At 43.7% G+C, this 26,360-nt stretch overlaps 2 protein-coding genes across 6 annotated transcripts; one reads left to right on the plus strand and one right to left on the minus strand.

The window, feature by feature from the left end:
• Positions 1–749: 749 nt before the first annotated feature.
• Positions 750–8,959, minus strand: LOC118226958 (sialoadhesin). Of its 4 annotated transcripts, none has more exons than XM_035416998.1 (8): positions 8,823–8,959; positions 7,057–7,431; positions 6,110–6,418; positions 5,153–5,416; positions 3,909–4,184; positions 3,139–3,247; positions 2,141–2,303; positions 750–1,798 (listed from the first exon to the last, which is right to left on the minus strand). In XM_035416998.1, the coding sequence occupies exons 1-8, from the start codon at positions 8,863–8,865 to the stop codon at positions 1,685–1,687; spliced, it is 1,653 nt and encodes a 550-aa protein (XP_035272889.1). In that variant the 5' UTR covers positions 8,866–8,959; the 3' UTR covers positions 750–1,684. The 4 variants fall into 4 exon arrangements, with proteins under 4 accessions (XP_035272889.1, XP_035272872.1, XP_035272879.1 ...); XM_035416981.1 differs by having other exon boundaries at positions 2,141–2,321; XM_035416988.1 differs by having other exon boundaries at positions 3,130–3,247.
• Positions 8,960–11,170: 2,211 nt separating this feature from the next.
• Positions 11,171–21,038, plus strand: LOC118226893 (NLR family CARD domain-containing protein 3-like). Of its 2 annotated transcripts, XM_035416874.1 has the most exons (9): positions 11,184–11,370; positions 13,033–13,383; positions 15,570–15,650; positions 16,113–16,172; positions 16,373–16,691; positions 16,944–18,209; positions 18,461–18,547; positions 18,986–19,153; positions 20,625–21,038. In XM_035416874.1, exons 2-9 carry the CDS (start codon positions 13,053–13,055, stop codon positions 20,926–20,928), a joined length of 2,616 nt encoding a protein of 871 aa, XP_035272765.1. In that variant the 5' UTR covers positions 11,184–11,370; positions 13,033–13,052; the 3' UTR covers positions 20,929–21,038. The 2 variants fall into 2 exon arrangements, with proteins under 2 accessions (XP_035272773.1, XP_035272765.1); XM_035416882.1 differs by having other exon boundaries at positions 11,171–11,370; positions 16,373–18,209.
• Positions 21,039–26,360: the final 5,322 nt, after the last annotated feature.

Genomic DNA, 26,360 nt, shown 5'->3' on the forward strand with positions numbered 1-26,360 from the left:
TTGGCGCTATTTTTAATTTATATATATATATATATATATATATCTTGTTTTTTCTTTTCTCTTTTTTTTTTTTACATAATTGAACACACGAACAGCTACGGCTCATAATTCCTGTCAGAATCTCACAGCATAACATTATTTAGGACTGAAATTGCATGTGAAATTCCCATCTAAGAAAAATGCATTCATTCATTCATTCATTCATTCATTCATTCATTCATTCATTCATTCATTCATTCACCAATTCATAATCAGTATAGTGTCAATCAGTTGAGTTGGTGTATTTCCATAAATATAATTTGCTTTGTTGTTCACTTCTTCACATGCCTACATTTTATCGAACAAGCACCAATTGCCACATTTATTTATTTATTTATTTATTTTGTATGAAACTATGGTTTCAAACACTAATAACAAAAAAACAAAAACAAATGTGGCAATTGGTGCTTGTTCGACCAACAAGGATTAAATGAATCTTGCAACATTTAGGCCGAATAAAGAATTAAATTTTTTTATTTTTTTTTTAAGTAGACCTACAATTGTTAAGTAGGCTACGGGTTACCCATGTCTTCCTAAAATGTGTGTGACTGCTGAACCACACAGCCAGGCATTTACCTTTACCCATCAAACTACTCAGGAGCCAAATATGTGCTCAGTTTTTGAGTCTTTTTTTAGTTTTAATACGGGTGAAATCAACTGATTTGTGGTCCATGATAACTAACGAATTAAAGAAATAGCATTCATACATATTCAGAAAGTAGTTCTACCTTTATTTATGCAAAATTTATGTGACAAAGCCAGGGCTCTGTTAGATTACACATTGTGTGAAAATATACCAGACGTTCAAGTCAGGCATTTTACCTAATTATTAAACACCTGCATTATTCATTTGCAAAGTGAAATTTTTGTTCAAGAAGAAAGCAGTTATTGAATAAAAATGCATGTGAGTGCTCTGATTTGCAGGCTACAGGTCAGACAAACCTATATATGTATATATACAACCAATATCATTCTTTTGAACGTTGATTTGTTGTAATAACCATAACCATACCTGGACTGAATTTGCAACATGGGCAGGAAATATGTACTGCTACATACAATGATGCAGTATATTTAAAAAAATAATACTATTACAGTATAATAGTAAAATCAATGAATATACTGTTGCTAGTACTTCCAAAGACTGTTTTGAGGGAACCCTGTATACTAGATCTTGTTACAGTCAGTCTTGGTCAATTAAAGTTCTCAATGAAATTATCTCTATTGTCACGGTATCTACAAGAGATTCCAATGTTTTGGAGCATATTCTTCAGCTCATTTTCTAGTTAGATAATTTCATTGGAAAATACCCACTCTAAAACGCTGTGCTACGCTGATTGAAATGGGGTTCTGTGAGTTAAAAGCTGAGTAATAGGGAAACAATAGGCTGATAACTGAAGCATAAAATGAGCTGGAAATTGAATCCACTTAGCATCATGAATTTCTCAGCCAAACCGTGAACACCACTCATTCAAAGTACTATAACGACTATTATAAACGTGTGCATTTAATAAAATGAATTCATCGTATTGTAGACATTTGTACTCGTCTAATTGCCCATACATCATACAATGGATATCACATTGTCCCCCTCTTATCGTATCATATCATATTGCTAGTATCAGTAAGTTTAGAACGTCCATGTTCAAATGATCTCCAGGTACACAGGGGTCTCCGTGTTCGTCTCCGGGCTTTGTCTGTCCCTCTGTCTGTCCCTCTGTCTGTCCGTCCAGGCGATCCGTCTCTGTCTTTGGGGCACCTATAAGGGAGGGAACAAACATTAATCACCATGACGGCAGCAAAGGTCGCCATTAACAACGCCAACCTGGCAGTGACATCAGCATCTGCATCTGCATCCATGACATCACCCACGTCAATATTCAGATAATCTATTTTTTTTCACGGCTGACCCATGGTTGTTTTGTTTAAAGCTTTTTTTTAAGGCTATTTCTTCTCCCTTATTTGCTTTCAATATTAAGCTGGTGCATTGTTTGTGGTTTCCTTTGTCTGGACTCAACAAAGAGCAGTGGTGGCTGCAGTGCAGTGCCAGCAAGTGGGAATCTGAATAGATAATTTGAATAAATAAATAAAAATTTGCTACCTGGAGAACCTGTTTATTTCTGACAAACAGAGGAGTGCAATTCTGGTAGATGAGCTGATAGCTTCCGTTGGTGTAGATGTGGGTCACCTCTGTGCAGTTGATGTAGAGGGGCATTCTTTCCTGGTAGATCCCCAAATTTCCCGGGTAAACAGAAGATGACGGCCTGCAGTTCAGAATGTGTCTTTGGTAATGAGAAAAACAAAAGATTTTTTTTATAATTGTCTTTTTAAAATCCAATTTAGCTTTCATTTCTGGGTCATTAAAATTAATTTTCATTGCCAGCCATAGTCATTTTTTGTTTAAAGATCACCAATAATTCAGGAACATGGAACCGTTATGAGAGAATAATTGTCATTGCAGGATTTTTCAGGTCAGAATTTAAAAAAAAATTAAAAATAAAGTTTCTGAGGGTTTTTTTATTTTTTATTTTAAAGAAAAATCTTCTTTTATTTGGCTGTCATTTCTCTCCATTAGCATTAGCATTAGCAGTATTTTTTTGCAGAGAAGATTTTGCTCCCTTTACCTAGGAGTCAGGTGTGAAGACTGTCTGGCCAATCAGTAGCACTAATTGTTCATTTAATTACCTGGGAGAACAGAAAACCAGGGCTGGATTTGAATTTGAGTATCCATGCTTTACAGCAGCTAGAACAGGGATGCCCAAAGATGTTTCTGGATTTCAGACCAGCTTCTACTCTTAATTATTTCATTGGTTCAGTCGTTTACATGGTTTGACATTTTAGCTACGTTTCCTGATAAGAACAGCAGCGGATGGATGTTCTTGTGTGTTCTATTGTGGACTAATCTACAAGCGACTCGATGTTGGTGCTTATTGCTAATTAGCTGACTGAACCAGAGAAACTAGTTGGGCCAAAAACCGTTGCACACAAGGGCTCTCCAGGACTGGAGTAGCCCACCCCTGAGCTAGAATATCAGAGGGACACTAGGGCTGAAAGAGGAGCAGATGAAGGACAGTGAGTGTCAAGACGCACTTTTCATACTTTCCAGTCTTCCTGCGGCAGCGGTGGCAGAGGAGGAGGAGGAGGAGGAAGAGCAGGGTCAGAGATGACAGAACACACACTGCCGGGACCACTTTCCATATCAGAGAATCTGTCAACACAAAACGTACAAAGCAGCGTTACATTTTAGGGTCATCTGATCCAGAGCTAAATACACAGCTAGACGATTTTAGGTAGATTTCTGAGGGGCGATATAGCTCAGGAGGTAAGACCGATTGTCTGACAGTCGGAGGGTTGCCGGTTCAAACCCAGCCCTGGGCATGTCGAAGTGTCCTTGAGCAAGACACCTAACCCCTAACCCCTAACTGCTCTGGCGAATGAGAGGCATCAATTGTAAAGCGCTTTGGATAAAAGCGCTATAAAAATGCAGTCCATTTATCAGCATTGCTACGATCAATGCATAAGGCTGGATATTAACTGTAGAAACTTGAGTTAAACTTCACCATTCTGCCCTTGGAGTCAAATCTGAAGCCTCTAAGTTACAAGTCCAGTCCCCAAGCCAAAATAGTACAATATGTAGTTTGAAACAAGAGCACAAAGGCAGGCATTTTCAACTGTACTTTTACAAGTGTTTAAAAAAAAAAAAACGTCTGGCTGAATTTCGGAGAATATAAAACACTGAACCACTGTAGAAATCTGTGGGGATAAAAGCCCCACGGACAGCCTGTTAGACACAAGGTGTTCGGCTCGGTGTTCTGAAAAGCTGAGCTCAGGCTGGGCGCGACAGGACGACGCGAGGCCCGAGAACAGACCTCCTACGCCGCTGGCGTACAGCAGCGCGGAGGAGTCGTTGCCCAGGGCGTTGTAGGCGTAGCAGGCCACGCTCATCCGCCGGTCCACGTCCCCGCTCAGAGTGGCCCACAGCGTGCCGTTCTCCGCGGAGACGGAGCTGTTGCAGCCGTCGGGGGGGCTGCTCCCGTTGACGCTCCAGGTGACGGCCGGCCTGGGGTTGGCGTCCACCGCGCAGGAGCAGGAGAACGTGCGCTCGTCCCAGCTGCAGAGGGACAGCGGGGAGATGGAGGGCTTGTCTGGGAGGGGAGAGAGACAGAGAGAGGGGGAGGGGGTGGGGGAGAGAGGGGGGAGGGAGATAGAGAGAGGGGGGAGGGGGGAAGAGATAGAGAGAGAGGGGGAGACATGGAGAGAGGGAGAGAGAGGGGGAGGAGGAGAGAAGGGGAGGAGGAGAGAGAGAGAGAGAAAATGGGTGAATTACAAATGGAAGGGGAGAAATGAAAGATATGACTTGGGTATCAGGTGGAAACTCATAAGTCATAAAATAGGTAAAAACAAGCCAGAATAAAAGTGCTCACTGCATGATTCACACTTAAAGTAGGGATGTGTAAGATTGTTGTGGACAACACTCCTAGCACTGTTGTATTTTAGCTTTTTAAAATCACCGTAACACAGTTTCCAGCTAACTTATTAATCAATTCCAAATGTCGCAAGAAAATGGTTTAAAGAGGTCTTTGCAACCCATCACGAATACACAATGGCAACTCTTCGCAACCTTGTGGAAAACAAGAAGGTTGCAGCAAGTTCAAGTCAAAAAGACACGTACTGTCTGTGGAGCTCAAACCCAATGCAGCTCAGCTCAACAGCTGAAGTATCAGTAAGAAGCAAAGAGATTGTGCACACACTCACACTCACACACACACACACACACACACACACACTCACACACACACACACACAGACTCACACACACTCACACACACACACACGCACTCACACACTCACACACACACACACACACACACACTGTTCCCAACCTAAAAAAAAGTTTTTAAAATTGTTATTTGGTTAGCTATAATAAAACTTTTTTTTTTAAAGAAATGTTTTTACAGTATATAAGATTACATAGAGAAGTAGTCATGGACCTTCAGCCAAGAAAATAATGTATTTAGGAGCACAGACACAGTCACACGAGTCAGTCCTGTAGCTGTTACATTCGGGGCAAGCGTACGGCTGTAAGCCACAGCGCCACCCGGTGGAGACGCACATTGCACGTTGATGACCGTGGGGGCAGAGTCCGCTTGACCGATCGGGTTCTGGGCCCGGCAGCCCACCCTGAGGCCCCGGCTCACGTTGAGCAGCCGCACGGTGTGCGTGCGCTGGGCGAGGGCGACCCTGTGCCCTCCCTGGCTGCGCCACCACTGGAACTCTGAGGCCGGGGGGTCCGATTTACAGGAGCAGGACAGCAGCACGCTCGCCCCCTCCTGGACCATCAGGGTGTGGACGTGCACCGCGACGTCTCTCGGGGGAACTGCGCGGAGAGATGAGCGTGCTCGTGTGAGCACAGGGAGGGAGTCATTAGGGATTCCTTCACCAAATACACATTAATATTTCCTGCAGCAATTGAACCCTTTAATGTTGTGATATCGCAGATAAGTGATAAGAATGTTCTTATCTGCACATTCTAATGCTGATGTAAAGATCACTACTGGTAAATGAAAGTGATAGAGTTCTGGAACACTCTAAATATTTTTTTTTAATGTTTTTATTACCTACTCTTTGAAGGGTTAAATGTTATATAATAATATGGGATTTATTGACCCGAATGTATTGCGCAAATGCATTCTGTTGTAGTAGTCACCTACTCACAAATGCATGTGCTGGGAATACACATATCTCATATGCCATGAGCTTGTGATGTGCATGCTCATGAAAGTAATATAAAAGCATATAACTGACCATTGTGAAATATGCAATAATGATTTCAGTATTGTCCAGGGACAATAACAAAGCCATTTTTGTGCGCACCTCAAATAGGCATTTCACAATTAGGCATTTCAATTATATGCATGCTATGAGACAAAGTATGCAATTATCCAATCAATTTTAAGTATTTGACCTCCATTTCCTTTTCAGAACATTTGACTATGGGAAGGGTGCCCCCTAGTGACTGCTGTTTGACCTGCATTATTTTAGAATCATCTGCGGGGAGACACAAACTTACAACTGACGTGCATCTCCTTGGTGACGGACACCGTCCTCCCACCCGGATACCGGGCCTCGCACCTCAGTCTGGGCTGAGAGAGGGATGACGCAATGAAGGACAAGGAGGAGAGGATCTGTCCTTTTCCCTGAGGGACGAGTGTCCCGCTGGCCTGGGTCACGGCGGTGCTCTCCTGACCCCCCCTCTCCCACTTCCACTGGACCTGGGGGGGCCAGGAGGGGCAGGGGCTGCTGACGGTGCAGTTCATGGTGACTAACTGCCCCTCAATAACTGCCCCAGGGTCCGTGATAAGAGGCAGTTTGGGGATGTCTGTTGGTTGGAGTGAAAAGGAGGAAGAAGACACAGATTTGGGAAATGACGATGAGATAGAACAACTGTGCCACTGCATAGTGTGTCAGCATCCCACAATGCATCAGCGCTGAAGCATAAGGTATATATTTACCACACCAGCCCTTGCATCTCATCCCTAACAGAAATTGAATGCCCTGAGAATATATTTCAATAAAATGTATTATCAATATATTGTAATACCGGTGTTGTAATATTCAAATATGGGCAAATGTACACTTTTGCAACTTCAAAGTATTATATATGACATTATTGGATTACAGAAGGAAGATGCTAGATGGATGACAGTTACAATTAATTGTAATTAGTTAAGCATTGAATGACAAATAAAATGTAATTAATAGTCAATGTCAATGATGATTTCCATGAGAACAATGAATTGATTTTAAATCCAGGTTTAAATGAATAGATATTCAGGACTGGATGTGCTTCCAACTGAGAATGGCCTTTTGTTACAGATAATAATAATAATAATAATAATAATAATAATGCATACATACATACACACATACATATATATACATACATACACACACACACACATACATAATTAAAATAATCATTCTTATTTTTTCCCCCTGCTCTGAGCGCCATCTCACCTGACACATCCAGGAGGACTTTCTGGGACTTCCTCCAGGCCGCCGTCCCCGTTTCCTTCAGCCACACCTCGTACTTCCTGCGGTCGTCCTCCGTGACCGCCGCCACCCTGACGGAGCAGTCCCCCCGCTGGAGGTCCCCGGCCAGCGCGGTGCGGCCCCTGAAGTCCCGGTGGGCTCCCAGGAGGGGCTCCTCGCTACTGAAGGCCGTCCCGCGCAGGAGGAGCATGGCGGAATCGTAGCGCAGCTTCAGCTGGTACCGCCGGCCCGGCGCCGCGGGGAACGAGCAGGGGATGACCGCGCAGGAGCCCGACAGCGCCGCCACCCGGTCCGGGACGGAGACGGAGAGCGAGGCGCAGGCCGCCTCCCTCCGTAGCCCTGACGCCCGCGTGCGGCGAGGGCAGTTACAATCAAACACGCAGCGGGAGGCAATCGCAGTGTAATGCACAACAACATGTAAATGGTTGTATAAGGGGTAAGGAGTTGGTCTTGTAACCCAAAGGTCGCGGGTTCGAATCCCCGCTGGGACACTTGTGACTGCTGTACCCTTGGGCAAGGTACTTAACCTGCATTGCTTCAGTAAGGCATGTAAGTCGCTCTGGATAAGAGTGCCTGCTAAATGCCTTTAATGTGGACGGAGAGTGGCACAGTGGGTAAGGAACTGCGCCGAAAGGTCGCAGGTTCGAATCCCGGGTAAGGACACTGCCGTTGTACCCTTGAGCAAGGTACTTAACCTGCATTGCTTCAGTATATATCCAGCTGTATAAATGGATACAATGTAAAGTGCTATGTAAAAAGTTGTGTAAGTCGCTCTGGATAAGAGTGTCTGCTAAATGCCTGTAATGTAATGTAAGAGCAGAATATATTGACTGAGTCACAAAGCTAATTGGGAGAGAAAACTAAAATTATTATGCAGTGTAGGACAGAATAAGACTGTTAAAATGAGATATAGGATAGGGTGACAGAATTAAAACACACTGAGCCCATCACAAGGCAATGTCTTGTAAGCACAGATCAAAGGTTCAGATCCCACGAGTGGGACACAGATGACTTCATTTTCCGGTCTAAATGGAAAATCGGGTTCTCCTTCCCAACGAAGCATTCCGGCAGGACAGAACCTCAGTTACAAATTCAAACTTGCAGCTCGCTGCACATTCTGCGACCTCCCCCCCCCCCCCCCCCCCCCCCCCCCCCCCACCCCTCCAGCCCCCTTCTGTGCGTCTCCCTCTAACTGGGACCGGCTGACTCTGGTGCGGATGTTTCGCAAGGCGGTTAAATTAAGAAAAGAGGAAGTGGGAGAGATTGTGCACGGAGATAATGTGTTTATTGTGTACAGACTGAAGACTTCTGAATCTTTGAAAACCGCATATCTGGCAGTCATGACTTTTCAGTTCATTAATCTAAATATAACTTTTATAAATATACATTTGATAAATATATATTTTTATTTCTAGATATAACTTTTTGAAATTTGGACCGCAGCCCATTTTACTCAAATTTTGAAGCCCACTGCAAGTATCTACCTGGCTCCACAATACAATTATCATCTATACCACCATGGTAATCAATAACATTTTATATAATTTCAACAAATCAAATAATTTGTGCCAAACTGAGTAAGAATGACAAGGCATTTCTAAACAAACAGAAAAAGATAATGAAGGTCACATCACCCGACCCTAAACCCATCCTCATGCATACGCTCCAGTGCATCCGGTCCAGTTTGTTAGCATGATAACGGCATTTAATAAAGCAGAAAGCAGACTCACCAAATAGCACGACCCACAGATAGAAGCCTGCTGGGGGACCCATGACTGCGGGCGAGCAGGAGAGCGAGGAGGAAGGGACTGGCGGTACGGCGGGCGAGCGGGGCCGAGGCGAGGCGGAGAATGAACAAGCGCAGCGCTTTTTTTTTAACCCCCCATTTTAGGGAAGTCTGTGGCCTGACTGGTTTCATAAGCAGTGCGCTTTGTTCAGACCACCATACGCCCTCCTTAAGTATCTTCACGGTCTCTTAGTCCTCATCCATCCCAAAATCAGGTTTGTCGAACCAGAATGAGGGCACTTGATTTCGTATTCTGCAGCTGTTGCCAGCCACAGATGGAAACGTTCACTAATAGTACAAGTCACATTCAGATAATAATGTTCAGCCAAAATAATGCACATCACGATTAACAGCAATGGAAATGCATAAGTATTGCTAATTAAGTCACTATTAATAAATGATTCTGATGGCTTTGCCAAAAAAAAAAAAAAAAGAGAACAGTACATATGACATTTCCTTGGACAAAAAAATCAAACTACTAATGGCTGGTAGTCAGGTATAGGCAAAAATACACTAAAATGCATTCTTCTTACAAAATACCTCCAAAGCATTGTCTGCACCATGAAATAAAATGGTGGAAGCATGGGATGCTCTGCAAGTTACTGGCCATACAAGAATGGCGAGGAACCCATAGTGCATATGAAATACACACATATAAATGCATGTGAAATACAAATTTATTCCAAATACTGCTCCTCCCCCCTGCGAGGTTTGATGTCTGTAGTCAGCCCACCAAACCGACTGAGACTTTTCTACATCAGTGCAGCATTCATGCTAATATAGCCAGATCCTTCTAACAGAAATAACAGACCTAAAGATGCTGAGATGGCTGCAACTCAGGCCCTGCTCCAACGGAGGACTGCAGCTGAATTTCCCTTACATATCAGGTAGCGCCCATGTTTATCTGTAATAATGTGTGCCTCTCCTCCCTTGGGAAATATTTTGTCTCAGGAGCCGATCCATATTCTCGGCACGGCATGTAGATAAGCCATATGCCACAGCCAGCTCTAGGTATTCGATTTAAGATAATAATAATAATAATAATAATAATAATAATAATAATAATGCATGTGTAAAACATTTTTATTATAATAGTAATGTACGTGAGCCTGTGGAGTGAGCTGAAATGCTTGTGCAAGCAGGAATAGAAGTGAAGCAGAGATACAAGGGGATTTACGTGACTCACTCTCATGTTACTGCCTGTTTCCTCCTCCTGCCCCCCCTCCCCCCCCCCTTCTGTCTCTGCCATCCCTCCTCTCTCTTCATCTCTCCTTGCTGGGCTTTTTATTTTACATCTTTACTACTTCATGGATTATAATATAGAACATTGCAGAGCGATGTTAAAACACAGCAGTCCAATATTTACACAGGTTAAGAATTCAGCACGAGTAAAGCTCATATTTTACTGGCTCAGATATTAGCCGAATAAGCACGTGTACGTGTCTAATGACTCATTCTTATGAAAAAAGACCTCATAGAATTTCTGCCGACTGTTCTTTAAAAAAAAAATACACAGGTCCTCGGATGACATAAACAAGATGGCAAAAGTTTCGCAAGTATGACAAGAAGGAGTTAACCAGACAAAATGTATGTGTGTTCAAATATTCCCAATTATTACAGAAATAACAAGTGGAAATTGATTCCAAAAGAGTAGAAATGAATGAGCTTCACCTGTCGTAAAGGCTCATTTGCGGCATTCAAAAGAATCTGCATGTCTGATATGGCTGGGTCAGTGTGTTCAAAAGTAATACAGACCTATAGGATCAGTTAATGAACACTTTGTTTTATTCCCTTGTCCCCAGAGAGAGTTTGACTGTTGTCTGGCCAAAACTGGAGTTGGCACTGGTTGCCAGAAATGACAAACATCTGTAAAACAAGCCATAAAGTGGACAGAAACTCTGTTCACGTACAGTACATGTACTGAAACACCATGTACTATAAACAGGTTTCCATTGGACTGAAAGTGCTATTTCTTACATTCTTACAGATACCAGCCCAGTTACAATATCCACTCTCGGACACAACCGTGCCGTATTGCCATATTGGCACTGCATGATTTTTAAATGCAGTTTTATACACTTCAACTGCGCTCTATTTCCCTCCCTCATTTTCTTATCTTTTTGTTATCTCTCCTTTGAGGGCGAGTGTGCATGGATCAATAATGCTCGACAGAAACCGCGTGAGGGAGTTTCACTTCAAAGCCAGCTTCTTCGACGCCCGGCTGAGCTGACACGCCGTGACCGTGAGTGGCTCCCGCTGATTGGAGCAGAGCAAAGAGATAAACAAGCGGTGCGCGGACGCAGCTGGACTATGGACCCTCCTCAACAGTCCCTTTCTTGAAGGCGAGAACGAAGGCACTCCCGTCCTCGCGCTCCCGCGGCCAAGAGGTCCAACGGCACCCGCCGTCAGTTCGGAGCATGTGTCCGTCTGCAAGCAAGCTCTCCGGTCTCCCTCACCCGCTCTCCAGAATATAACGCACTTTGGCAGCGAAGGTAACGTCCAAAAAGAGCCTTTTGTGTGTCTATAAAGCCTTCCTGTAGGAATGCACCGTGCTGCAGTCCATATGGGCGCGTAGTCTGCCGTGCGCTGTCCTGTACGTCTGTGCTTAAGCGTATCAGGCTAGTGCTGACGGTGGGGAATGCACTGGAATGAAGCCGCCCGCCGTCAGTAGTTTTTTTACCTTCAGGACCTCGATCAGCTGTCCCACGACTCCCACCTTCTGACCACCTTTGGAGGCAGAACACATTGCGGGATTTTTAAAGTGGTGCGGGAGATACAGCACACAGAGCAGCCTTGCTGGCCTATGTTTTTAAAGTAAATATGATTTCCTTCTGTTGCACGGGCCCACAGTTCTTGGCCTTCCACTTAATCGATATTTGTTCTTAACTTTGACTTGCAAGAAAAAACACAGTGTGTTCCACTCTTTCTTCACAAACACAGGTTGGCGAGTCAGTTTCAGTGGTGCTGTAGCTGAACTCACGCAACTGTGATTGTGAAAAGAAATTGTATTGTTTCATGATTTTAATTGTCTATCGAAGTTAAGGGCAGAATCTGATGTTGATCAAGTTCCCCAGGCTTTGTCACTGACAGCTGTGCATTAATATTCTGTTTGGGTCTGTCATTATGTCGTCTGGCAGGGCAGTAAACTATATTGTGTGTATTGGGATGTGTGTGTGTGTGTGCCTGATGTGAGGATGTGGTCGCTTGACATTTTAGAAAAATTTTGGAAAATATTTTTTGTCTTTTTAAAATATGTTAACGTAGGCTACTACATGTGGAACATCATAAGAACTCAACTATAATAAAGTAATATAGGAGGAGAGGCTGTGGAATATCACCAATATAGTCGTGGCTGAAGGGTGTAGTCAGCCGTTGTTACCCTTTAGCCATGACTATATTGGCGATTTGCCACGACCTTGGGTGCCTTATTGCTTTTATAAAAAGGTTTCCACGTGTAAAATATCAATGATAAAAATTGGGGTTTTGTGTCCTCATAAATTTGTCAACATTACTTTTGGGGTCGCATCAGAAAAAGGTTTGGGAACCCCTGGATAAAGGATAGCAAAAAATATATTTAAAAATGTATTTACTCTGAACTAATTTGCATTCGTTGACCCTTATACTGCAGATGGCCCTGTTCTGAGACAGTGATAACATAACATAACATAACATAATGACGAGAACAGGCCATTCAGCCCAACAATGCCCACCATTTTCCTAACTAAAATGGTGAGCACTAAATTAGTGCTCTGATTACCTAAAGACTAGATAGTATCTAACACTGTATCAAGCCTAGTCTTAAAAATCCCCAGAGTAGAGTTTCTACCTCTACTACGTGACTTGGCAGGCTATTCCACACACTGACCACCAGACCTGGGTCAAATACGTATTTGTTTTGGATTCAAATACTTTTCTGTGCCCTATTGATCTTGCCTGGTGAATTTGTGCCCGCCAATATGACCAGGAGGCGGGATTTGCACTTTTTGAGAGTATTTCAATGGTTCCAATGCACCAGACAAGATCAGTAAAGCGTAGAAAAGTATCTGAATCCAAAACAAATACGTATTTGTCTGTTCACTACTCCCTGCGTGACAAAATTCTTCCTAATGTCTGTACGGAATTTACCGTTTACATTCCCTCTGTTCTACTGGCAGAGCTCCGCCCCCACACAGCCATGGGCTCCCCGGGTCAGATCCTGCAGGCCCACCGGGACAGCCTGCTGCTGTGGACCAAGCCCAACCCCGCCCCGCTGCTGCGCTGGCTGCGGGACGACGGCGTCCTGTCCCACGCGCAGTACCTCTCCCTGCTGGAGCGGTCGCCGAGCAACGCGGTGGCGGCGGCGCTGGAGGCGGTGCGCGGGCGGGAGGAGGCCAGCCGAGGGTTCCTGGAGGTGCTGAGGGAGGTGCAGGGCTACTACTGCGAGGAGCTGCAGGCCTGGGCGGAGCGACACTGCGGGGGCGCCGTCCCGGACCGGACCGCCGAGCCGGCGCCCGTCTGCGAGGAAGGTAGGGGGGCACGCGAAGCTCCCCAGGGGCTCGTTTACAGGGGTACTTACAACAGGGGTGCAAAATTGTGGCCATGTCTGTTTTGGGAATTCGGGCCAGCACTCCAGAAGGCTTCTCTGTGTCCCCACAGAGGAACCATATCTAGGTCATGGGTTTCTTGCCAGTTAAAATTATTTCGTCTGGGAGCTTTCACATGTTTCTCACCTACCACAGATGGTTCCATTACATTAAAGGCATTTAGCAGATGCTCTTATTCAGAGCGACTTACATTGTAACCAGTTATACAGCTGGATATATACTGGAGCAGTGCAGGTTAAGTACCTTGCTCCAGGGTACAACGGCAGTGTCCTACCTGGGAATCTGCAACATTTAGGTTACAAGACCAATTCCTTAGCCATTACACTACACTGCCCCCATTATACTACACTTTTAGTTCCACGAAGAACTAAAAAGGGTTTGCTTTTGAAAACAAGCCAAAGGCCCCTTTGTGTAATTGTAATTTTTTTATTTGAAATTATATAGCCTCATTCATTCAATCTGACAATCATGAGTCACAGGTATGATTATAGCAGTCAGTCATCGTATCGCATACACGACACTTCCGGAAAGAACTAGAAAGGGTTCCCCTGTGCAAACAAGCAAACCAAAACTGATTTTAATTACTTATTTAATTGCACTTTATTAATTAGCTCCAATCATTTATTCAATCTGACATTCATGAGTGACAGCTATGATTATAGTCAAACACCACAGCATTGTGTTTTTAACTAACCGTATACATTTGTAGTCAAGCAAAGGAGTCACAAACCTCATTTTATTAGAATTATATCTATCTGCAGACAGTGTAGCTTCGAGCTAGCACGTGTACTGAATTTTAAAACCCCATATTGTATCACGGTTTTAAAACTGTTAAAACTGTTTTTAAAATTTATATAATTTCAGGTGTTCAATCTAAACTTTTCCCAGGTGCTTATGCCACTAAGCTTCACATCATGAAGCTTTATTGGCTGCTATATGCAGATAGTGAAGCTTTAAGATAGCAGTTGTTGATTTATTTTCCGTGTCTCGTATCTAATCATTGTTTTGTATCTAGGCTTGCTTTAATGTGCTTGAAAAATTATTATAATATACGGTACTTTATCCCCTTGACAAAAAATAAATAAAATAAAATAACAGAGTGCAAAAACTTATTGTTCTAAGCTTGCTGAATTTAGTGAACACACACAGTATGTAATCAAACACTGTTTTTTTTTGCATTACATCATTCGTAAGACTTCTGCCACAGCAATCGATCTGTTACTAACAGAATCACTCTTATGAATGCATTAGTCCACTGCTTTTAAATTGACCTTAAAAAAAAAAAGGTTTGTCAGGTTTATAATAACTTTGGTACCGTTTTTCTAAATGTATTATCTAATTGATAGACTGACCCTGGACCAGTTCTGTTGCCTTGCAGTTTCTTCAGCACTAATAATGCTATCCATCACACCCTTTGTAACTTTGGAAGAACACTATGGCCCATTGTGAGGCTGTACAGGCCTCCTGTAATCTCATGTGGTGAACATTATGTGTACGTGCCAGTCTTTGTAAACAAATATAATTTATGCTTCCATTATTTTTGTCTTTAACCTTTCAACCATGAACAGAAATAAGTAATCATGTAAAATATACTATAACCTATGTACAGTAGGTTAGAGGCTGAAATGGATGAGGACTTAATGACTGTAATATAAATAATACATTTAAGAATCACTACTAATAATACAATAATAATAATAATTTATACTGATGGTAATTAGCCCTCAACCTTTTTCAACCACTAATGTAAATATGCTATAGTATGATGTATACGTAATTATAATTATACTTATAATTAGGTAGATTTAAATTCAAACATAATCCCTGGAATTGTTAGTTTTTTGTCTGTCATTGTGCGCACTTATTACTGTGTTTGTCTGTGGTGTCTGTGTGTGTGCGTGTGTGTGTGTGCATGTGTGTGTGCGCGTGCGTGCATGTGTGTTGGTATACTTATGTTTATAATCCTAAAACCTCAACATATGTACAAATGAGATGTACTTTTGAAACTTTAAGAACATATCTCAGCCCCTATCAACCATTCTATCGCTTGCTCAATTCTGTTTGTACTGACAGATTTTTGCCTTTTGTCTTTTATTTCTTTCCATTAGAGAAAAAGAAAGAAAAGGGCTCGTTTGCAAAGATTTTCAAATCCAAATGCAAAGGGTTCAAAGTTCCACAGGAAAAAAAAGGTAAGGAGTGGAGCTGACCCGAATTTGATTGATAAATCAATCGGCCACCTGTCACACTTGAGCAGATATTCAGACCGCTGCCTAATTGATTAATTGAACCTGCCATGTTTGCGCCCATCAGCTCTTGACACCACTCGCTTATATTGACGTATACTTCTCAGACAGGGAGCACTGGTGACCACAAGCACCATAAGAAATCAAATCAATATTAATGACTCAGTTGGGAGGAAAATCAAAACAGCTACACACAGTCACATCGTCTTTATAGGGTTTATTTTATACGTATATATCGTAGCTGGAAAAATGACTTGCCTCCCTGCTGCAAGAATACAAGAAGTATACCGTACTGAGATAACTCGCTCCCCCATCTTTCCCTCTGCAGGTAAAATGCACTCACGTGAGGAAAAAGAGCGAATGAGTTATATTGTGCTGAGCAACGTTTCATATTAGCCTATATTGCAGGAGCTATACCGGACAGCAAGCTGAAGCCTCGACTGAGTGTCAAGCAGTCTAACCTGAGAGGTAGGAATGCTGAAGTGATCACAGGATGACGGGCAACTTTTGACTGAAAATGATGATCCAGTTTTCGGCCTAAATTCCCACTAAAGTGCAGAAAGATATCACATTAGCAATATTGTGACACTCCACAGGTTTATATCCATTTGCTCAACCTAGTGTGTCTGTCTTTTCTGTCGTTTTAATTCCACCCTTGACCCTCGCAGTTCCTCTAATGGCCCACAAAAAGACTCTCCTAAATCAGACAGAGAGGCTCACGTCCCACTCAGAAGGCGGAGGGATGGTTTCCAATTCCCACTCCCACATTGAGATCCGCTACACCGACCTCTTTGTAACCGAGGACAACGAGGAATTCGAGAGCAGCCAGCACGAATACTTCAGCCTGGCCAGCCGTCGGGCGAGGATCTACGCCCACCAGGACTGCCAGCGCATCCAGCCGTGCCACCTCCTGAGCAAGCAGCGAGCCACGGGCTGCCCCCCAAAGCGGGTGAAGGTGAAGGGCATCGCCGGGATCGGGAAGAGCGTGGCCATGCAGCGCATCGTCTACGAGTGGGCGCTGGGCAAGACCATGCGAGACTTCGTCTGCGTGTTCGACTTGCGATTCCGTGAGCTCAACCTGGTCACCGGGCCCGTCAGCCTGTCGGGCCTGCTGGGGTCCAGGTTCCGGTACCTGGCCCCCGTCCTGCCCCAGCTGCTGGGATCCACAGGCTCCCTCCTCTTCATCCTGGACGGGCTGGACGAGTTCAAGCACAGGCTGGACTGGGACGCCCCGGAAAGGGCCATCGGGGTAGACTCAGAGGTGCCCGTGTCGGAACTGGTGGTGGCCCTGGTGAAGGGCAGCCTCCTGCCCGAGGTCTCGGTCATCCTTACCTCCAGACCCTCCACCGACGCCCCCAAAAGGTTTTTCCAGAGGTGCTGCGTGGTCCTGGGGTTCGAGGAGGCCCAGGTAGAAGAATACACCTCAAAGTTCTTCAAGGACACCCCGGTCGCCTCCAGGGTCTACGGCTACATCGTGGGCAATGACAGCCTCTTCGTCCTGTCATTCATCCCCCTCTACTGCTACATCATCTGCACAGCTTTAGCTGAGTTTTTCACTGGGGGGAGAGAGAACGGGCATGGTGGAGAAGGCGGGGACAGGGATGGCTCACAGTCACTGGAGCTCAACCCTCCCCGTACCGTCAGCGAGGTCTACTACTGCTACCTGTACACTGCCATCAAGCACCACGCGCTGAGAGGCACAAGCAACAGCAGCGTCTCCAAATCAGAAGTGTTCTCCATCGTCAGGGCCCAGCTGACCAGCCTGGGCAAGCTGGCCTACGAAAACCTCCTGAGGAGCAAGATAATGTTCGACCGGGCGGACCTGGAGAGCTTTGGACTGGAGCCCAGGGAGGTGCGTAGCACCTTCCTTAGCCAAATCCTGGTTTCTGTGGAGGAGGAGAAGGTGGAGATGTTTGCATTCTTCCACCTGACAGTCCAGGAACATCTGGCCGCCCTGTACTGTGCTGTCAATCTCTCCAGCCCAGAGCACATCCTCGGAGGGCTTGAGTTCTGGTGCTTTGGGCAGCCCCTCCCCTCTACGGCCCCTCCTCTCCTCCTGGCTCCGGACTTCCGCTCGGACCAGACCAGGGTGGAGAACCTGCAGATGTTCACCAGGTTCTTCATGGGGCTGGTCAGGGCTCGGCTGGGTAACCAGTTGACCGGAATGGAGCCAGTCCCCCTGGACAAGGAGGATCTCCTATCCCAGCTGGGGGTTTGGTTCAAAACCCAGTTCAAGGGCAGGGAACTGTCGAACCAGACGGCCCTCAACCTCCTCCACTGCCTGACAGAGCTGCACATGGAGGAGGTGGCCAAGGCGGTGGCCCCGGAGATCAAGAGTCTCAACCTGTTCAAGATGAAGCTGAGCGTGGTGGACTGTGCCGCCCTGTACTATGTGCTGCGGTTCTCTCCCCATCGCCTGGAGGAGCTCAACCTGGGCTACTCCAACATCGGGAACCGCGGCCTACGCAGGCTGGGGCCCATCCTGCACCGCTGCGAGAGCCTCTAGTGAGTATCCATGATCCTCTCCCACTTTGTGAATGTAACCAAAACTAAATAAACAAATTATTATTATTATTATTACTAGTAGTAGTAGTAGTAGTAGTGGTAGTAGTAGTAGTAGTAGTAGTAGTTGTTGTAGTACTAGCAGTATTTGTATTATACAGTATTACAGTCATAGTATTATACATTAAAGGTAATAAATAAGAATGTGACCTTACAGTTGCATTCCTGCTTCAGTTCTATTTCTTTTTTTCTAGTTTACGCTACAACTGTCTGGACCGGGATGCGGCCATTTTGGAATCTGCGATTCTGAAATCGGGGGACTGTCAGGTGAAGAAGCTGTTGTGAGTAGTTTTGGGGGGGCTTTCCTTTGAATGATGCCGTCACACTCACGCACCGCGACATGCTCCCTTTATTTTGATCCTGGACACCCCGTTTCTCACTCAGTATGTTCCCCTCTTTTACTCGATTTTGGTTGTCTCAACTGCCCAAAAGCCTCTGACATTTTCAGCACATTTTTCCATTTAGTCAAGTTGTGCAGATTAAATATTCACAATATTCAAATTTATACAAGCTTGATGTTTCACTGAAGCAAATCAGATATCTTGCTCAAGATCTAGAGTATAACAGCAATGCCCCAAGCAGGGTATCAGATCCACAGCCATTGGGTTACCAGCCCAGACGTACGGAAGGTGTTGTGTCACGCAAGTTTTGAACAATCTACTACTCAGTAAACAGGTCTAATCCACTTCCTTTCTTTCATACTCCTCTTTTTTGCTCAGCATGTGCGGGAATAGCCTGGGTTCGGAGGGGGTCCGAGAGCTGTGGCTCGCCCTGGAGGAGAACTCCACGGTGGAGGAGCTGTACCTGGACATCACCGGCATCACCGAGGGAGGAACCGAGAACATGGTCAACTGCCTGAGCAAGAACTCCGCCCTGAAGACCCTCACGTAAGACTAGAGAGAGAGGGGGGGGGGGGGGGGGGGGGGAGGGAGAGAGAGAGAGAGGGAGCGAGAGAGAGAGAGAGAGAGAGAGTGAGAGAGAGAGAGAGCAATGGACACACACTGTAAAACCAGTCACACAGTCCGCACAGCTACCAGACAGACCAAGGGCCAAGACTTCCAATAAGTCTTGATTAAGATTATATGACAGTTTTTTCAAAACCACACTCGTTTTGTATTATATGAGTGCCTTCTGTTATGTTTTTCAGTTCCTACAGTCTTTCTGAACATGGCACTGAGTTTATTGGCTAACTGAGTGTTGTAGTTTATCTCTACTGCCCTCAGGTGGGAATTATCAGCCAGTACACCTTGAATTTGAGAAAAAGAGGAATTCACATGAACATTATAATATAATATAATATCAAACTTTATTTATATAGCTCTAACCAAAGCCCAGTTACAAAGTGATTCGCACAAAGTTCAGAAAAATATGAGTGCTAATTTCATGCATGAAATTCAAGTCAGGTCAAAGTGAACAACAATTACAACAACAAACTAATAAGAAATTTATTTAAAAAGTGGTTCGAAAGAGTATGGCAGGAAAAAGTCTCAATCATTCAATCATCATTGTATTCATTGTAAATATAACTTATTATTATTCAGACATTTGCTCCGTAAGTTGTGTGATTACTAAAGCTGACTGAGAAATATGGTGCTGAAATTAATAAAGATGATAAACTGCTGTTTTCTGCAGTGAGGTGTAGTACACTGTATCTTTTTGTTAATCGGTGAGAAAAGGGAGTCTGTCAAATAACCCTTGTCTTAATGATTTGCATTAGTTTACCATGTTGCGCGCGAGTTAGCTAGACCAACGAATCACTACCGTGCATACAGACAACTCAGAGCAGTGTGATTCACCTCAAGCTACCGGGTGTGACCTGCACTGAAGTCAGGACATGCACTGTACATTAACAACATATTGAAGAAATGCTGATTGCAAGGTGCCCTGCAATAGATTGCCGATCTGTCCAAAGTTCATGTCTGCCTCTCGCCCTATGCACACTGGGATAGGCTCCAGTACCCCCAGTCACCCTGACCATGATAAGCGGGTATAGATAATAGATGGATGGATGGATGGATGGATGATTGTAAGACCGAAGTAACTGGTGTCTTGAAAGAAAGGTTCGTTTCATTTCACAATTTTGTGTGGTGGAGAAGGAAATAGTGTGAGCGCCCACAGAATTGCTTCAATTTGAAACAGAAGTGTTTCAAATAGATGCAAGCCAGGTTTTGGCAATCACATTAGATTGAGCACTGCTGCTACCTGACACAAATGCAAATTACATGCAAGATAACATCCCCACCAGCAGGGAAACTGAAGGGCACAGAGGACATGGTCCTGACTAAAACACCTGTAAACACAGACAGTTTTACAGTGTTTTGCAGTGTTTTACAGCGTAGGGATGCTGTCGGTTCACAGGTTGGTGGGGAACGAGATCGGCGAGGCTGGGAAGGACAGGCTGAGGGAGCTGAGGCGTCTCAGGCCGGGGCTCCGCGTCATTGGGAACTTTGTGGACGACCTGGGCCTGCTGCAGGCCTACCTGGACTGGGTGGAGGAGCTCCGGGCCGACCGGGACCAGATGGACTCCGTGAGGAACGTTGACGCGCTGCAGTCCGTGCTGAAGGGTCTGAGAGTGGCGGGGGCGCACGGGGAGGGGCAGAATGTGCAGAAAGCCAAGGAACTGGAGACCAAGATCCTCCAGCTCCTGGAGACCCCCACTTAGCTTACAGCAGACTGGTGATAAATACACATATACACACACACACACACACACACACACACACACTTACACACACAGACACACTTACACACACACCTACACACACACACGCACGCACGCACGCACACACACGCACAAACTCACACTCACACACACACTCCTACACACACACACACACACACACACACACACATGCACATGCTGTGACACCAGAGGAAGTTGGGTTCTTGATGGAAGGTATATTCCCCACCAGTGGCTGCAGCCAACACCAAAACTACCTGGCTGATGACTGCTATGTGGTGGCCATGGTTGGAACTACATAAATGGCCACCATCTAAAAAACTACAATCCCCTGGAGTCTGTGTGCAGGTCAGCACACCTGAGCATAGACATGCATATTTAACTAGACTGGCTGGCACGCCTTAAGCTTGTGATGTCCCGGAAGTAAGCCCGTACTGCGCTTGTTGAGGGCAGAACATTGGAGCTCCCAATGAAGTGAATGGGGAATATTAGACTTTTGAAGTCAAAATAAAACATTCTCGATGGTATTCATATGGTACGTTTCATACGGAAAGCAGATTGAAAAATATGCATTATGTAATAAAATATGCACATTTTAATAAATATTTTCCGAAGACTTCTGGACCGAAACAGCCATTGTTCCACAAACTGCAACACATAATGAAATTTATGATCACAAAAATGGACCGATGAGGTTTTCTTTGGTTGTTAAATCATCTTGGATGCATTTTTTTTATGAAGAAGCTTTTTGAGTTAACCTTTTTCCAATCCTTTGAATAAATTAAAACTATACTTCTTTTGAAACCCTGGTTTTGTGTACTTCTAAGCCTCCACTTTATCATTTAATATTTTATAGCGGCTGTTATATATACCATTCGATTATGAAACTAAGCTCGCTCATGGTCACTTCACTCTGCACTATAGTCTGTGATCATGTCAACCTTCACCTACATGCCCATTCTGCTAAAAACATATTGTTTCAACTACGCAACTTCATCATTTCATCCTAATTCCTCTCACACGGTTGTTATTTTCTCAAATGCAAAGCCTGCTGGGACATACGCGTCTGCTTCTATTCTCCACTATCAAGTTTTCCGGTTTTAGCTTAGCAAAACAGCGAAGAGGATTCCCACCTGCAGATAAGCCTAACAAAATTCCTTATAAACCTTACAAACACTAAAAGTGCATCTCCACGAAATAACAGACAACGGAGCAGGACAGCAGGGTACGCAAGTTGCGACCTAGGCAGCTCTAATTCTACGGGCTTGCTGATTCTTATCTCAATCAAGGCTTGTTGGATGGCCGTAAAATCCGTGAGTACATACACTGGCCATATTACACCTGCGTTTCTGTTGCGTTTACACTTACGCCACCGCACCCTTTGTCACAGCCACTGTTTTACATATATAGCAAACCGAAACTGCTAAACAGTGCACGCTCATCAGACTCTACAAATTCACACAAGGATAGCCATAATCCACAACCGTTTCTTACACGGTCACTTCGCATTTCTCATTCTCATAATAAAACGCTTTGCAAAAAGAAATGATATCTCATAAAAAACACATTTTCAATGTACAAAAATGCCAAGTTAGTCACACATACAAGACCAGTCCAGGCCTGCCATTAAAAGTATTGATATCAAAATGACGCCAAGTTATGGTACTACAAACAATATAGGCTATCTTGCCTCACCAAAATTAAATAAGATGTATTCCAAAGCAATGCTACCCAATATTTCCTCAATTCTTTCAAGTCACTTGGCCCTGTGTGTATAAGCATGCAGTACATGGACAGGCCAAACATATGTGTGGATGGGTTTCTCACAGTCAAGATTGATTGAATAGGCATCTATATGTCAAATTTGTATTGGTATGTATGTATTTCACTGCCCAGCCTTTCTGTTGCGTGAATGATTGTATGTTTCTTGGTATAAATGTCTGTTCGTAAATGTGAACGTAACATGCTGCGAGGTAAATGTCCCCATGGGGATAAAGAAGTTCTCTGTGTATGTATGTACAATATGTATTTTACATGCAGTATTTATTGTACGTAGCAAATATACAATCACTTGTACATGTACTCAAATTCAGTTCAGAAGCAAGTATTTGTTTTCTGGAGAAATATGCTTCCTGTAGTTACTGACCAGCAGTTTTCTACATGAATTTCTACAGGCAATTCGAAATATTTGACACTTCGATCTGACACAAAGTTTGCATGACATTGTAAAATGGTAAGATTACAAAATACAGGGCCAAGTGACTTGAAAGAATTGAGGAAATATTGGGTAGCATTGCTTTGGAATACATCTTATTTAATTTCGGTGAGGCAAGATAGCCTATATTGTTTGTAGTACCGTAACCTGGCGTCATTTTGATATCAATACTTTTAATGGCAGGCCTGGATTTTGGCAGCCTGAATGAATGAGTTATAGACGGTGTATGTCTTGTATGTGCGAGTAACTTGGCATTTTTGTACATTGAAAACGTGTTTTTTATGAGATACATGTTTAATATGACCAGAACAAATGATAAACTTTTGTGTATCAGTATAAAATGTACAGTTTTCCAGTCTTTGACCTATGCACAAATGATTCCAATTTTGACAATGTTCCCCCACTTGGAGTTTTGGTATGTTAAATGGGAAGGTTTCATGAGCTGAATACAACAAAAATCATTTCTGCTGCAATTAGTCCTGGGTTGGGTGAAATTTTCTCACAGATTGTCTAGTCTCTATTTAGTCTACACAGTAATGTCTTCCTGTTTTTCATCTGAGTTTCCCGGCAGGAAAAGGAGGGTAACGTGAAAAAAATCAACAAAAGACTCTGGTGGAATCTTACAGCGTGTGAAGCTCCACGATTCCCAGTCTTTGCAGAATCTTAAGATGTGTGCACCTCTAGGAGTAAAACCATTGACTTGGACAGACTGTTGTTAAATGTGAGTGAGTGTGCCAGACTTTAGTCGTCTAAAAGTCATCTAGTGTATGGGAGGCATAATCTACAAGTCTTTGGGCTGCGGGTGAAAAGCTGGAACACCCAGAGGAAGCCCACATGGACCCGAGGAGAACATGCAGGCTCCACACGGAGAGGCTCCAGCTGGGATTTGGACCTGGGACATTCATGATGAAGGGTTACTGTGCTATCTGCTGCCCCACCACGCCCGAGGTTCCATCTGGTCTGGAGTCAATGACGCTGTCCTCCTCCCAAAATTACGCACCGCAGACACTCAGACACTTTGAATCATGATGACTGGCTGTTGTAGATTAACTTGATTTTATTTTCCTTCATTCAGAATGCTCACTATATTCAGTGAAGGTACTGGGACAAAGGAGATTGATCTGGAAAAGAGGATCTGAAAGCAGCCCCAGTTCTTATCAGGGCAGACTACAGCACCCAGGATCAGGAAGAATGGAGAGAACCAGAGGAGGAGAGAGCCAGCTGCTTCAGATATTGAGCCATTTTCATTTAATATTTTGGGGTGTATTTACAAGAAAAGAGATCCACATGCTTCAGATCTGGAGCCATTTTCATCAAACCTTTTGGGAGAATCTTACCGGAGGAGAGACCTGCCTGCTTTAAATCCAGGGTTGTTTTCATCAAAGATTGAAGGTTTCTTTATCCGTATCCAGAAATAAATGTATTTTTCCAGCAGGAGATGCAGCTTTCCACAGGTACAATGGACAACAGAGCAACACAATACAGCAATACAACACAAAAGACATCACAAGACAGGGTAAGAAAATAGGTGTAAGTAATTTAAAAGCTAATAAAAACACATTATTGGGAGAAACTTACTAGAGGAGAAAGCCACCTGCTTCAAGCCTTTTTCACATAAAACATTGCAGAAATGTGCTTAAAAAACATGGATCTGGGACTACGCAAGGATATTCCAACAAGACCAAACCAACAAAATATGAAGAAAAAAAAAAAAAATATTAAAATTAAGACAGACAACACTAATGCTACAGGAAATCTAATGGAGAGAAGGAAAGATGAATTGTGATCGAATGAAATCAAAATTTCCCGCTTGAACAGTAATGGGCTGGATTCATAGATTATGCAATCACGCAGAAGGATAACGCATGCGCTCATGCACAGAGGTTTGTGCAGAAGAAGGTCCGGGCATAAGGACACTTGAAGGTGAGGTGTCCTAGTAGCACTTATTATAAAGCTATTTGTGTAGTTATTATTTCTTTTTTCCTATGTGAGTGAACAACAGCATCCACATCATGTATTGCAGTTTTTTTTTAAAACTACGTATCGGGACCCAAAATGGCTGGCAGGAGTGTTTGAGGTGCGTCACAGAATGAGTCAGCATTTCGCTAGGCTATGCTAGCATGTGTGTATGATCGGTCCCTAAAACTACCACCTCTTTATAATTTGGGTCCCAATATTAAAGAAGTATTTATAATTTGGGTCCCAAGTTGGTATTTCATGTTCTGTATGTGGAAAGAATTGGAGGCCTGACCGGGAAGCTAATGCTAATTGCTTTTTCTCCTATGGTTAGGCCGCTACTGTTCGTTTATACAGTTATGATAAGATTCTGTCCGTGGCAATTCATTTTTTAATGTAATTCCTTTTTCACTTCCATATTGAATGAACAACAGCATTGCCATCCTCTATTGCAGTGTTTTTTAAACTACGCATCAGACCCAAAATGGCAGGCAGGAGTGTTTGAGGTGGATGCTGGAATGCAACTAGCAGTCTGCTGGGCTATTGTAGCATATGTGTTTGATGGGTCCCTAAAACTACTACGTATTCCTAATTTTGGTTCCTAGATTGTACATTCATGTAATTCTTTATGATCATAGCTAAATAATTTATTAGCAACTCCAAATAAAGAACCCAAACTTTTTTGTGTCCAGGTTCAAGTACTTTGATTACACCAGGCTATGTATACATTGTGTGCGATAAGATAGCTTGAGCTTTTACATGTAATATAAAAACAAGCAGAGACATTTACAGAACGTATACTTAATTGTATGATGAACAAAAGAAAATTAATGCCACAACATATGACTGCTGAAAGACAGCGTTGTACTTTCACAAGATTAATTAAGCACAAATTTTCTCTTGCAGAAGAGGGACATGCTTATTTCTTTCCTTCCCTTGCTGATTTCTTCTCATCACATCGGTAAGGTTTGATTTTTTCTTTAAGTGCAATTCAGAGTGACTAGAGTTATACTGAAACCACATATTTGATATTTGTCCACTTCAGTCAAATTAAATATTTACTTCAATACTGAGTCCATTCTCTGATTCAGAGTAAAAGAGGCTTGATGTTTGACTACATGAGACAGGTAGTCCAGCGGTGTGTCTCCCCAAAAGTTAAAAAATGAATCTTATGCCTATGGAATTGATTCTGTTATTTCCATTTACACCATAACATCTGACATAATTGTGTCATACAGTCACC

This window comes from Anguilla anguilla, chromosome 1, assembly GCF_013347855.1.
Source record: "Anguilla anguilla isolate fAngAng1 chromosome 1, fAngAng1.pri, whole genome shotgun sequence".
Classification (NCBI taxonomy): domain Eukaryota; kingdom Metazoa; phylum Chordata; class Actinopteri; order Anguilliformes; family Anguillidae; genus Anguilla; species Anguilla anguilla.